The sequence below is a fragment of the Momordica charantia genome (assembly GCF_013281855.1).
Source record: "Momordica charantia cultivar OHB3-1 chromosome 5 unlocalized genomic scaffold, Mcharantia_2.0 BLBB01000005.1, whole genome shotgun sequence".
NCBI classification, from domain to species: domain Eukaryota; kingdom Viridiplantae; phylum Streptophyta; class Magnoliopsida; order Cucurbitales; family Cucurbitaceae; genus Momordica; species Momordica charantia.
Window position 1 is genome coordinate 148959 of NW_028275163.1, and position 13992 is coordinate 162950.

The window sequence follows — 13992 nt, forward strand, 5'->3', positions numbered from 1 at the left end:
AACAAGAATAATACTAAATGGGCTTCATTAATGATTGTCATCTGATTAACATAGTTAGTGCCTGGTGGACTGACTAGTCATTGGCATATTACTGCATCTCTACTTTAATCATTCTTAATTACACTCAAACAATGAGTTTGGATGATTTTGAGAGTTATGTGAGAAGACTGTATGTTTGAATTTGAAATGGTTTTTGAAGAATGAAAGATGGAAGATGCAAGAATCACCATTATCATCTTACATTAATTAGTTGAAAGATTATTGTAACAATACAATACGTTACAAAATACACCAAACCAGACCCACAAAAACTAAACCAAACATACCACGTTTGTGTCAGACCAGTACAAGAATCATTTCCAGTTTTAGCTGCCCTTGAAAATGCTAAACCATTTCTAAATTCAACCATTCCCCATCCCAATCTCACTCTCTTCTTTCTAGTCTAGTCAATTTGGCCTGTTTCAGCCCAAACAAACCCACTTATGCTTTATATATCACAATATGGATCTTAAATTGTCACACAACTCTCTTTAGTTCTAACTCACATCCGATCCTAATTCCTACTAACTCTCTCTGCTTAGGGGTTAGCCAAACATGTAATTTTAGAGGGCATTAACAAATAAATCAATCACCTTAGCCACCTTCTTAGGTCACTGGTTGAAGATGGGGAAATCTCTCCGCCGAGACTGTCTGTGCAGCAGGATGAATAGTTGGATTGCTGCTCCACCCCCAAGTATGTCCCGCTCACGCTCTTGAAGCTTGGACTCCTCAAATTACGCTCGTAAGCTCCTCCATACCCAGTTGGGTCCGGAACTGGGAATGACAGCCGCTTCTTTGCTGACCCAACTGCCCTCTCCCTCTCCGGAGTCGACGGCCTCTGCCTCGGGGCGCTCTGCGACCGTACTCGGGCTTTTGCAGACTCCGTGGCGGCCATGTAATTGGGCAAACAATTGCCTTGATTATGACTGCTACTCCCTCCAATCTTACTCTGTTGAAGCAGATTGCCACTGTAGTAGTAGTTTGACCTTAAACTTGGTGTTTGCGATGTATTCTCGCTCTTGTCGTCTCTCACGAAACGTGGACTTGCAGAGCGGACTTGGAGAGGCCTGGTTTTGGACGGGGAGGGCGTGGCCGGGGAGGGGTGGAAACAGGGCATGCTCTGTTGCGTTCTGTGGAGTGGGGAGCTGCCGGAATGCGGATTTGATCTTTGTTGATTCTGAGTCGCCGTTCTCCGGAAGTTGATTGATGCGTGAGAGTAGGGCTGGAAAGTGTCAATTTCAACCGTTTTGATGGGATCTCTCTGATCCGTTGAAGCTCTTCCCCTGTTTTCCCATGGCTTCCTGGAATTCCATTGATCCAGCCACTTGGGTCTTTCTTCCAGCTCGTCTCCGCTGCCCATGGACGGACTTCGACCTCTACGCCATATCTGAGAAGAAAAAGAAAAATAAAATCTCAGTGGAAAATTAGAAAACAGCGTGAACAGAACAGAGAAGGATGAAGGGATGGACCTGTTGGGAGAAGGCGTGGGAGAGATTCCTATCACGCTTCATCGCAATCTCTTTTCTATGTTGGAGCATAGCTTTCACTTCTTCAATAGTGTGGGGACATTCATCCCAGTCGTCCGCAATGCTGCTACTTCCCTCCCTCGACTGAGACTGCAACACAGAACAGTTTCAAGTTTAATTCAAACGATCAGGGAAAAAGAAGAAGAAGAAGAAAATAGACTCACAGTAGATTTTCTGTCAGAGAAGTTATGAAGGTAGCGCGAACCAACTCCAATGACGGTATTGGTGTCGCTGAAGGCGAAGGTGGATTTTCTGCTGCCGTCGTGGGAGAGTCTCATCCGTTGATCAAGAACACGGGCTTGGACTCGAACCAGAGCCTGCATGCATCGGAGGGTCATCTTCGCCTGCTTTCTCACGTTGTGACCCCTCACCAGAGCCTGCAACTTCACCAGCCCCTTCAGCGCGCGCAGAGCCCTCCTTGCCTATTCGTACATACACCAACAAAATTGAAAATACCCACCTTTTTATTTAATTATAATTCCAGTTGGAAACCCAGATACAGATACTTGATGGTGCTTCTAAATTACACCCACATGCCATATAGATCAAGCCGACGAGATGTGGTTGCGGCTGGCCATACATACCAGGTATCCTCTAAACGCAGTCTGAATCACAATTGCAGCGTAGTGGTCTCCTCTGGCATGGTTGGAATTGGGCCTGGTGGTGAGGCGAGCGACCTCCACAGCCGCTTGCGCCGTGGCCATTGCAGCTTCTGCAGTTGCCACCGCAACAGCAAGCGCCGCCTCCGAATTAGATGCATGCTCCGTGCTCGCCTTCGACGCCGTCTCGGATCGCCTGAAAATCCATCTCCGCTTCTCTCTTTTCTGAGGGGGAAAAAAGGAAACAGAGACTTGAGAGACATAATGAAGAGAAGGTGAGAAAAAGAAGATGGAAAATGAAAAGGCAAGGGAACCTTCTCGTCGTCGTCTTTGGAAGGAGATCTAAAAGCCCTTTTGACGGCAGTCAACCAGGAGGTTCCTCCCTTCTTCCCCATGAAATGAAAACAGACGAAAAATAGAGAGACCCAGCAGCTGCATTTACATCTAGATCACAACACTAGTGCGCCTGGGGAAAGACTAAAAAAGAAAGATCATAGACAACCCAAATTGAAACAGCGACACAAGTGACGTTTGGTAGTGCCCACATCTTTAACAAAGCCACGGTCCACAAAAAGAGAGCGTTATGAATAAAATAATTTGGGGTGATACACAAGAAAAACAAAAGACCACTGACGCGAAGTATGCAATGCAGCTGTGATTCCATCCATCCAGCAAAAAAAAAAAAATAAAAAAAATCTAAAACTGAAGCTATGAATATTGAAGAAAAAGAATCTTTTTGAAAAGAAAAACTAAATGAAATGAATAATGGGAGTAGAGGAAGAGGGAGAGATTAGAGAGAGGAGGGGACAAAAACAGCAATAATGGTGAAATAGGGTTGTCAGTGAGAGTGAGTGGGATGAAGCAAAAGAAAGACCCGAGTCCCCAGTGGCAGTGGACATTAAATAAATAAATAAAATTCATTGAGTTGTGACTTGAGAAGGTCGAGGGGGGTTTTTTGGAATTGGAACTGAAAGCCACGAGATACTCGCACAGCGCAAGCCCAACGCTTGCTTTTTCCGCGGCCCCAAAAGCTGAAGCTTTTTCTTTTAAAGGTAAATTATTCAATTGTGTGGATTGGATAAAACTTAAAAGACCCATCTTTTCTTAATTGAAAGCAAAGCTCGCGTCGTGCTGTCACGTGCTGGTGGCAGATGGAGAGTGTTTGTTCAGGTGTGGTGTCGGACCACGCTGCTATTCTATTCTCAAATCTCAATCCTTCTTCCAAACCCACTTTACTGTTCGCTGCATCCAATCAACTACCTCCACTCCATTTTTTCCTTTTTTCTTACCATCAACATCAACTCTTTTCTTCTTTTGACAATCTCTCTTTGATCCTTATCATTCATTTTCCCTAATTTATATTTTCTTTCCACTCACTCCCTGCTATGTTAACATTTTTCAATTATACCTTCCATGTTACTGAATTTTTATCATATATGTGATACGACACTTACTCCATATAGATTTTAAAAAATAAATTAGCTCCTCTACTAATAACAACATGCATGGCTAAGTTTTTTTATTGTCAAGTCATCTGATTGTCCAGAAAAAAATTGTCAAATGCGAATAATTGATAATTAAAGAACGCAGTTAGATCTAAAATACTGTAATCTTCTTTTTGCCGTCAAAGTTGGTGTGCTATTAAAATCATCACCATCAATAAATTAAATTTCATAATTTTTCAAATTTTAAATAAAACAAAAATAGACACGTATTTCATTCCGAACGCTAAAATGACAAGGAAAAGTAAAAATAAAAGAAGAGATGGAGAAGGATTTGGATTTGGATGGTACTGGACGCTAGGCCCACCAATGGAAAACCCATTTGCCTCTGATTTAAGATGAGAAAAGCCTATTTGATAAGTTGGGCCGCAACAGGGCCCATTTCAAACTTCCATACCCCAGCCCAAGGAAGAAGCAGACTTTTGAACTCTAAGACGCTTTTTACTCCAAACGAATGAGACGTTCATGGGCGGGGACGGGGAGGAGACGCCCCCATTTAATTCTCGATCCTTACAAAATTTCGGAATCGGAGCGAGAAATTCACAGAGATAGGGTTTTCTGCAGGGATGTTTTCGCTTTGTTTTTTGTTTTTTTATAATATATAGAGGATGATTGATCAATAAAGTTTAGTTAACTAATTAATTCAAACAAAAATACTTTATTTACGTCATCTAATCAAGCGAAGCGAGGTGGGGGAACAGGGACAAGGAAAAAACTTTCTGCATCCTTATTCCATGTCAAATTTAAATGGAGATTCTCTTTAGACAGGTCCCTTGTGGAAAATGAACATCATTAGTGAGAATAAGATAATGAGAATCAAAATTGTCATTTTCTTCAATGGTATTTTTTGAATGGTATAAATTGAATGAAGTTGTATAATCAACCTCAAACTTTGTAATCACTATAGATAAAATTGTTAAATTCATCGATATCATTCGCATTCATATACTCCATCTTTATAACTATTACCTTACAACTTTTACCAATTTTCTCTCCTTTATTAATGAGACTTATTGCCTTTTACTTAATTTCTAAAAATTTTAATTTTAGTTGGTGTAATTTTATTTTTATTTATTATTCTTTGATATTAAATAAATTGTTATAATCCAAAATATTTATTATTGATAAAATAGTAATAAAATCAATTAAAATATTTTGTAGTAATTTACGTATATCTTCAACTAAGATGTTAGTTTCATATAACTTTAATAAACAACATTAAAGATTTATTATTCTATTCCATAAAATTTATAATAAACAACATCCCACAAATGAAAATTTTCATTTGGATCGATTTTATTCTAATTATTTTTCCTCTGGATTTTTGGTAAGCAAATGCAGACTAATATTATAGAGTGTGGATCAATTCTTGCTGTATCTACAGCATTTTAGAAACAATATAAAATTTGTGAAACTTAACTATCATGGATAACTATTTCGATATCATATTTTTACAGGTGTCTATTTTTATCAAGTATTTCACAAATCATCCTGAAATTAGCCCGTTTATAATGTGTTCATACAAATTACAAATATGCGTATATTCAGATAAATTATGTTTAAAACAAAAATTATCCCTTGTCTTTTATCCATCAATATTTCGTAAATGTCCATTATTATAATTATTCGTACTTTTAGATTTTTCAATTTTAAAGGAGGATTTTTCTGTTACCAAATTACCCCCATTGAATGTCCTCCTACTACATTTATTATTATTTTAAATTCATAATTTCTTAATGTACCTGTAAAATAGGAAAAGTGTATAAATGAATATTAGTTTATAAAAAAAATATACATTTAAAGTAACTTAACAAATGTATTAGGAGTACATTCAATCGGGGTAATTTAGTAACAAAAGAAATATCTTTTAAAATTAAAAACATAGAAGTGAAAAATAATCATAATAATAGGCATGTATGAAATATCGATTAGAAAAATAGCCTCAATAGAAATCCCAATAGATCTAAACAAATATCACAACTAAAAGTCTATGTCCTTACCTTGTCAAATTAAAAATATATAGTAATTCAAAAATATTATAATATTTTATTTCAGAATAAACCAGAATATACATGTAAGAATGTTATTTAAGAGGCAAAACGTACATTAATAAGCACTGTGTCCGTTATACATTTTTTTTTTCTGGAAACAAAAAACCCTTAATAACACAATGTATCGAAAGAGTAGAGAGGGAGGATTTTTTGGTATATTACCAAATATCTTTTGCATGATTTTAACATTTGCATGCGCCCACACGCATATATATTTTACCAAAAACATATGATTAAGTGGAAGGTTAAGTAATTTGCAAATAGATACAAATCCAGGAATATGTTCAGTTGGCAGTGGAAGCAAAAGATGGATCATAATTACGGTAGAAAAGAGATTTATTTAAGGGAAGGCGAAAAGTTATGAAACTTAAAATTAGTGGTCGCAGTCGCACAAGGAAAGCATTAATTATACGAGTGCAGAGGTCCGTAATGCGCCGAAAATCAAGCACATCAAAATCAATATTCTGTTTTCCCTGAAGATTTGCATTTGGGAAGAGGCGGAGGCGGAGGCGGAGGATTGTTCATATTCCATATTCCATCCCACGAAGACGAACACCAACGTTTTTGTTTCTTCCGTTCTCTGAAACATCGTCGATGGAGGAGGACACAGAAGCAATGGCAGAGGACTGGTGCTTCGTCTGCAAGGATGGTGGAGATTTGATTCTCTGCGGCAACCAGTCAGTCCCCTTTTTACTCCTCTCTCTTCTTTTTCTAATTCTAATCACCCACACCCCACAACCCACCCTTTTTTCTTCATATTTTCTGCATGATTCTTGTTTTAGTTACTACACACACATTCCAAAACCATATAAACAAACAATCTTCTTGTGCTTTGCTTTCCTCTGCTTTATTTAATCAAATGCTCAATGTTTTAGCGTCACTTTTCAACTGCCTCTCTTTACATTCTCCAGCTCCGTTCTTGCCGATGATTCCGGATCAATTTTTTTTATTCTTTCTTGGGGATTTGGTGAAGTTTTGAAACGACCCCTAAATTTGGGTTTCCTTCGATTTCCCCCAATCTTTTTTTTTTTTTTTTGGTTTGAATGATTTTTTTGCTAAATTTTCAGAAAGTGCTCCAAGGTCTACCATCTTGAATGCGTTGGGTTCGATGAAGAAAGTACCTCTGAAATAGAAGAAACTTGGACCTGTGGTAAAGTTGATTGTAAAGTTGAGCGGGAAAAGCAGATTTCCAAATTACTATTTGATGTGTGTTTTTTCAGATTGCCATTGTTGTTGTATCTGCAAGGAAGCCTCGGAGGTGCAGTGCTTCTGCTGTCCAACGTCCTTCTGCAGAAACTGCATCAAATTTGAGAAGTTTGCAGCATTGCGAGACAACAAGGGACTCTGCATCGAGTGCTGGACCCTCGCTCGCCTTGCGGAAAATCTTTCATCTTCCAAGGTATCTTATATTTCTATTTCTTGCTTGATTGGCCCTGAGTGGTTAATTTCTCTTCGTTCAAATTTGGCATCTCTTATTTATTTGGTATGAGTAGAAATATGTGGATTTTGAAGATAGAGATACACACGAGGGCCTATTCAAAGAGTACTGGGAAATTGTGAAAGAGCAAGAAGGGTTAACCATAGCCGATCTTGTGGCTGCGGAAGCCTTTTCAAACGCCAAAAGGCAAATGAAAGGCTCCACGCCTACGCGGGTCCAAAAGAAGAACGCGCAAGAGTTCTCCTCTTCAAAGGCACAGAAATTCTCTAAACCTCTAAATGACTTTCTGACTTCCATTGGGGTGGATACAACCAAACAGCTATCCCAACAAGACGTCAGTTCCATAATCTTAAACTACATTCAAGAGAAGGACCTGATTCATCCCATGAAGAAGAAGAAGGTCATCTGTGACAAAAACCTGCATCTCATTTTCAAGAAGAACACGGTACCCTTGAAGAACATTGACGTTCTTTTGGGGTCTCATTTTTCAATTACCAACAATGGCAACAAGAGATGCTTGGAATCAGATCAACATGAACATGAAAATCAACAAAATAAGCAGCAGAAGACATTGAGCTGCTCTGATGAGTGTGAGCAGAAAAAATCCCCACCCCCATCCCCAAAATCCCCAAAGGAGAAAGGGCATTTGGCATCAGTAGTTGCCCATAACATGAAACTCGTCTACTTGAGGAGGAGCTTGGTGGAGGATCTGCTGAAACACCCCGAAAGCTTTGAGGACAAGTTGGTGGGGAGTTTTGTTAAGGTGGTCATGAAGGCGGCGGATTCCTGTTGTAAAGGGAAGATTTCTCAACAGCTCCTGCAAGTTACAGGTTAATAAATACACGTTGGTAATAATGTAAGAGCAAAGTTGTTTCCTTTTGGTGATTTTTTATTAAGTAATTGTAATTGTGATTTGTTTGCTCAGCTGTAAAGAGAATGTCAAGCAGAGATGGGAGAGATAACGTCGTGCTGCATGTTTGGACGTTGAAGGATATTCAAATCTCCATGCTCTCTGATTCTGAGTTAACTGAGGTAACAAATGGCAAGGATTAATTACATCCTCACCCAACGGTACTGGCTCTTACTCTGACTTGTTTTTATTGAGATGATTTGTAGGAAGATTGCCAGGATCTGAGGGACAGCATGGGTAAGGGTCTGCTCCCCAGACCCACTGTTGTAAGTGTTCACATAACTGATTCATCCACCATTTCAAACTCAATATGAATAATAACTTCCACGTACCACAGGAAGAGATTGAAAACAAGGCTCGGACTCTTCATCAGGATATCAGCAAGCATGTGCGTATTTTCCAACTACCGTTTCTTCTCTCTAAAACGTATATATTTGCTTACCAAAATGCCTTTTTTTCCTGTAGTGGATGGAGAGAGAACTAGTAAACTTGCAAAACCGCATCGATCGCGCAAATGAAAAGGGACGGAGAGGCGAATATCCTTCTTTTTTGTGTGTGTGTGTGTGTTCTTTTTTCCTTCCTTTAAAATTATTACCACTCGTGTTCATTGGTTGGGCTTGGGTTTCCTTAACTTTTCATTTTTGGTGCTCAACGCTATACCAGCTTATAGAACAACGACAAACACTGAAGAAAGAAGCAGAGCAACAAGAACCGCTTCCCGCTGTCATCCCAGACTCTTCATTCATTCATTTTGTCCCAACACCAACAACGTGATTTAATCAAGCACTTTCAAGCTCAACTTCTTAATTTTGCCATATATATATATATATATATAAGCATGTAATTTTGTGGCATTATTAATTTACCGACCCTTTCTTTCTATAGCTATACTATTTACTAATACTGACGAACCTTCAATTCAAATCACTGATAAGATTGAATAACACGGAGGAGTAATTAAGATCATCTCACCAGGCACCAGCAAGCAAGCAACCAATTAATTTAGTTAATATGATACAGAGAAAGGAAGGGAAGGGAAAAAAGAAACATGTTTTTGTTTTTAAAATATTATTATTTGAATCCATAGTCGAATTCCACGGTGGATGCGGATACGGACCCCTTCCAACTGCTTGCGACACTGGAGTGGTCTGAGTTGGGCGCCGATCCGACGCCGTTTCCGCACTTGGCAACCGTTCTGACGTTTTCGATCAACTCCTCGGTGCGACTGTCATGCGACAAAATTTGAGAGAGCTGTTCGGGGCTTATCACCAGCTTCACTTTCCACACCCCGCTGCTACTGTACTTGGGAAATACCTCCGCCTCCGCCTCCGACCCGGCTCCCGCTCCCGCTCTCTTCGTCGACATCCGGTACGGCGTAGACAAAACGCTACCGGCGTCCGCGTTGGCGGCGGAGGGCTTGTAGGGGTTCAGGGGGAGTAGGTAGTACACTTCTCCGGCGTGAAGCTCCTCCTTGTGGAGCAGGGGTTCGGAGAAGATGCTTCGGCTCTTGAAAATGGCGTGTCCTGGATATTCGCCCGTTATGCACTCGGCGGTGACGGGCGCGAAGAGCTCCATGATTCCGCCATCGGCCGTCACCACTTTCACCACATCGTCTCTAATTTCTGGGTGCAGCCCTTTCAAGACGCAATTTCCCATGAGTGCTGCTTCCTCTGCAACTGCAACCTTAACCTTGAGCCCTAGAACGTGAACATGTGGGCAGCTGATGATGATGAGAAAAAGATGGGGGGATGCGGATGTTTCTTGAAGGTTTCAGTTATTCCATGGACGAATCCACACACAAGAATCCTTTCCTTTCCCTTTCCATTTCTTTGCTTTGCTTTCTAAATAAACAATTCCTCAATCCCGAATCCTCGAGCTGACGTTCATATCATATGGAGAGCCCTTTCATATCCCCCCGGCCCCACTACACGGCGATGATGCTCCATGGCCCCACGCCACAACAAAATTGTTCAGACTCGGATACCCTTGCTTTGTCCTTTTCTTCATCTCTATTCTCCATTGTTCTCGATATTCCACCCAATTTTGACCGCCATCTCTCTTTCTGACTAAAATCTCCTCTAATTTACTCCAACTCCAATATGGAATAACATAAATAACACAGAACAATTGTGCTTTGTGTTTTTGGTTAAGGCTAATATGTAACCTGAATAATCTACAGATTGAAAGTTTTATTGCTTAGGCTATACGTGATGGTGACGACTTTAATATTATTGCTTATTGCTGTTGCATACTCTGTGAATTATTTTGTTGATAACAAATGTAATAATGAAAGGAAGAGGAAGGATTGTATATGTGTTGACAAATTGGAGTAACAAAAAAATGATAATGATGGTCTTTGAGTGTGACTCACAATTCTCACTTGCCTTTTTCTTGACGGTATAGCCTTTTCACCTATGCTTTTAGCATAGGTTGGTGCCATCATCAGATACAAACAGTGTCTCTAAGTTAGGTTTTTTTTTTCTTTTTTTTGGTTTGGATGATTTATATTGTCAATTAGTGAATAAAGTATAATTATTTTTTCCAAGATTGAAGATTCAACCTCATGTCTAAGATTTTTGTAGGATTTATATCAAATACAATACGTGGGGTGGAGACTCACAATTTCATGGTCGGACATATATACCACGAAAAAAGAGTTGATTCAACATAGTATGGTATATTTTTTGGTTTGTGTGAAATACTTTTCCCCTGGTAAGTTTAGTTAGGCATATTTTTGAAGAGGTTGAAAAGTAAAAAGGTGGAAAAATATTAAAACTAGTGTTAGAAAGTAGAGCCAAAAACATGATTATGAGTAACCATGAGGTGGAAGGTGTGACTGTGAACTTGGACTTTTCCCCTCCCTTTAATTTGCCTCTGCCTCTGCCTCTGCGCTTCCCATCCACTTTCCCCTCAAACTAGTAATTATTCAAAGGCACCCCTTAGCTTTCAATATAATCTCATTTCTTTTGTCAATATGTTAAATTTAACTTTCATATATTAATTCTTTTCATTTCAATTTCCACCTAAAAATCTAAACACATTACAGCAAGAAGTTAGTTTGATTAATTTAATCGTTTAAAGTTGAATTTAGGCAAAAACGAACAAACAAAGAACTGTTATATTTCTGGAACATTAGACTCATTAATATTATTTATTATTGATTACTTGGAGCAAAAGATTTGAATTTTGAAATGCAATTATGATTATAATTATTGATTAGACAGTGGGTTTGGAATGATAGCATCTGGATATGGGGTGGAACAGAATCTGGCTGATTTGAAGATGCATTGAAGCAATTTTATCTCCACCATCAATAGCAGCCATTGAATATTTTCAACTCTTTTAAATTCATTCACCCCCATTAAACATATATATATATATATATATATATATGAGATTGGAGTTAGGGCCATTTTCAGTTTTCAGTTCGGTATCTATTTTGTTCAAGTTTGACTTTGACCACAGTTTTTGGTTCGCTCGTTCTTTATTTGACAATTTCAACACCACTGACTGTCCACTGCCATTCTACGGTAAACGACGTCGTCCTTTAATTTTGGGCCGTATGCTCACTGTGGGCCTGTCCAAGCAGGGCTCCACAAATAACGCAAGCCCATATCCGATGCTTCAATAAAAACGCAACCTCGACAACATCCCAAACCCTAGAACCGCTTCCGTGTTGCGCAGCGAAGAACAGACTGTCTACGGCCTCCGCCATCGCCCATTTCTTCTGGTAATTTCTCTCTCTCAATCTCCAAGTTTTATTCCATATTTTTGTTCACTTCAACTGTTGTTCCAAAAATTAGTTTGTTGTAATGCATATAATTCTTAACGTTTCGTGGTTTCGACTGTTTTTCTTTGTTTCTGCGTCTTCTTCCGTAATTTGGCTCTCCTTTGAATGTGCAGTGTAAGATGTCGACCGCAGAAATCGCTTGCTCCTACGCTGCTATGATCCTCTACGACGATGGCATCTCGATTACAGTATGATTCTCTTCAATTCTGGCATCGTCCTTCAGTATTTCATTCCTTTCTTAGTTATTACTTTCTGGATCTCGTTTACCAGTTTCAAAGTAATTAGCGGGGATGTTACCATGTATTATTCAAAGTGGTTGGTGTGGATGTCAGGAAAGGAGTATTAATTTTTGTGTGACTGCCATTCTAAATTGATAAAATAAGAAACATGGAGTATCCAACTATCGTTCTCTTTTTTGTTACAAGTCTTGTTTTCTAGATCTTGTTCTTCTGCCATGATTCCTTTTCTAGCCTGTTTATATCATTGGTTCATATTTGCGATCATGGTTTTATTCTTAATTTTCTTAATAGCGATTGTTATCATGCGGTCGTATCTGTCTAGTTCACATAAATTGTATGGAAATAAGATTTCAAAATGTGTGTTTTCATCAGGCAGAGAAGATTGCCGCCCTTGTAAAAGCAGCTAATGTGAGTGGTGTGGATTCGTACTGGTATAGCCTTTTCGCTAAGCTGGCTGAGAAGCGCAACATTGGGGATTTGATTATGAATGTTGGGGCTGGTGGAGGTGCGGCAGTCGCTGCTGCTGTCCCAGCCGGTGGGGCTGCTGGCGGTGCTGCTGCTGCAGCCGCTCCTCCACCCGAAGAGAAAAAGGTAAGCGGATACCCATTTGGTTTCCAAGAAGGAAATTGTTGCATATGTTATCATGGATAAAGCTTGGTTTTGTGGTGGTAGTACATCATTGTGACATGGGATTGTTTTGTTATTTGCAGGAAGAGCCAAAGGAAGAGAGTGACGATGACATGGGATTCAGTTTGTTTGACTAGGTCAATGTGGCTTTGCAATTTACATATTTTGATCTAGGTTAATTATCCTCTTAAATGCCGGAGGGCTCCTTTGTTATTTCACATATATGTAATTTTGGACAAATTTGTGACAAGTTTTGATTTGAATGTTATCTGAATGCATCTTTTCTTTTGAGATATATTTATGTTGCTTGCCCTCGCTAGGTGCAATACGTTTTAGAAGATTGTTGCTTTTCTTTATATGCCTTTTATCTATTATGCATCTTTTCAAAAGATTGTTGTCGAAGATCATTAAAGCTGTGCCTTAACGATGCGTCAGCTTCCTCTGAACCTTTCAGCTGCTAATACTCTATTTTACAACATAAAAAATTTGTGTTGTCTTGGAACTGAATTTGGTTTTTAATGCCAATGGCGAAATACGGGAAGGGAGATTGGAATAGGGAAGAGATGACAAAGCCATAGTAAATTTGTTAATCGGACGTTTTTTTGCAGGAAACTTGCGTTAATTCTTAATTCCCAATAATGATCCATCCATTCTATTAACAAACATTTTCCTCCTTTTTGTTTTTGTTTTTGTTCCTTTATGAGATGAGCTGTCTTAAGGTCAGGCTGCTACCCAGAGGTATAGCCCGTTTGAGTTACCATTGCCTCTTGAGACGACGATTGGGATCTCTAATGGTAGAGATTTTACAATAAGGAAAGACCGCACGTACTTCTATTGGACTCTCTTCGTTTGAAACATTCTAGTTCCTTATTATAAAATAATTTAATCAATGTTTTCGAACCAATTGAAAATGGGAAATATAAATAAACTTATTTTTGTTGTTTTTAAATTTTTTACAACTTTGAGAATATTTTAAAAAAAGGATAAACAAAGAACATAAATCTCAAATGCTTAGTTCTTAATAAAATGCGGCACTAAATATATATTAATTACATTTTACTTCTCTAATGCATGCTTTCTGGTTTCTGCTTGACTAATTTTACGGCCTCCATTATATTTTTGTGGGTCCACTGTCAGTTCAAACTGGTTCAGCGTCCTTGAGCACTTATAGACTTCATACAACCTTAGTCTAGAGACCCTCTTATTTCTTTAAAATAATATTATCTTCTGCACGAGAGAGAGTACCACAGACATTCGCCCTAAAGTTTGTT

The 13992-nt window shown here is 38.9% G+C and overlaps 4 protein-coding genes across 4 annotated transcripts; 2 read left to right on the top strand and 2 right to left on the bottom strand.

The window, feature by feature from the left end:
• Positions 1-215: 215 nt before the first annotated feature.
• IQD17 (IQ-domain 17) lies at positions 216-3176 on the bottom strand. The gene is made up of 5 exons (XM_022292848.2): positions 2479-3176; positions 2150-2389; positions 1730-1987; positions 1509-1655; positions 216-1426 (listed from the first exon to the last, which is right to left on the bottom strand). Exons 1-5 carry the CDS (start codon positions 2557-2559, stop codon positions 629-631), a joined length of 1524 nt encoding a protein of 507 aa, XP_022148540.1. The 5' UTR covers positions 2560-3176; the 3' UTR covers positions 216-628.
• Positions 3177-6070: 2894 nt separating this feature from the next.
• On the top strand, positions 6071-8945 carry LOC111014239 (uncharacterized protein At5g08430). The gene is made up of 9 exons (XM_022288904.2): positions 6071-6394; positions 6785-6867; positions 6938-7116; positions 7211-7985; positions 8081-8187; positions 8272-8331; positions 8403-8453; positions 8531-8601; positions 8719-8945. Exons 1-9 carry the CDS (start codon positions 6312-6314, stop codon positions 8837-8839), a joined length of 1530 nt encoding a protein of 509 aa, XP_022144596.1. The 5' UTR covers positions 6071-6311; the 3' UTR covers positions 8840-8945.
• Positions 8946-9019: 74 nt separating this feature from the next.
• On the bottom strand, positions 9020-10005 carry LOC111014247 (UvrABC system protein C). Its single transcript, XM_022288916.2, has one exon. The coding sequence runs from the start codon at positions 9719-9721 to the stop codon at positions 9137-9139; it is 585 nt and encodes a 194-aa protein (XP_022144608.1). The 5' UTR covers positions 9722-10005; the 3' UTR covers positions 9020-9136.
• A 1637-nt stretch (positions 10006-11642) lies between these two features.
• LOC111013791 (large ribosomal subunit protein P1) lies at positions 11643-13016 on the top strand. Its single transcript, XM_022288316.2, has 4 exons — positions 11643-11795; positions 11969-12043; positions 12467-12685; positions 12805-13016. The coding sequence occupies exons 2-4, from the start codon at positions 11975-11977 to the stop codon at positions 12856-12858; spliced, it is 342 nt and encodes a 113-aa protein (XP_022144008.1). The 5' UTR covers positions 11643-11795; positions 11969-11974; the 3' UTR covers positions 12859-13016.
• The last annotated feature ends 976 nt before the right edge of the window (positions 13017-13992 follow it).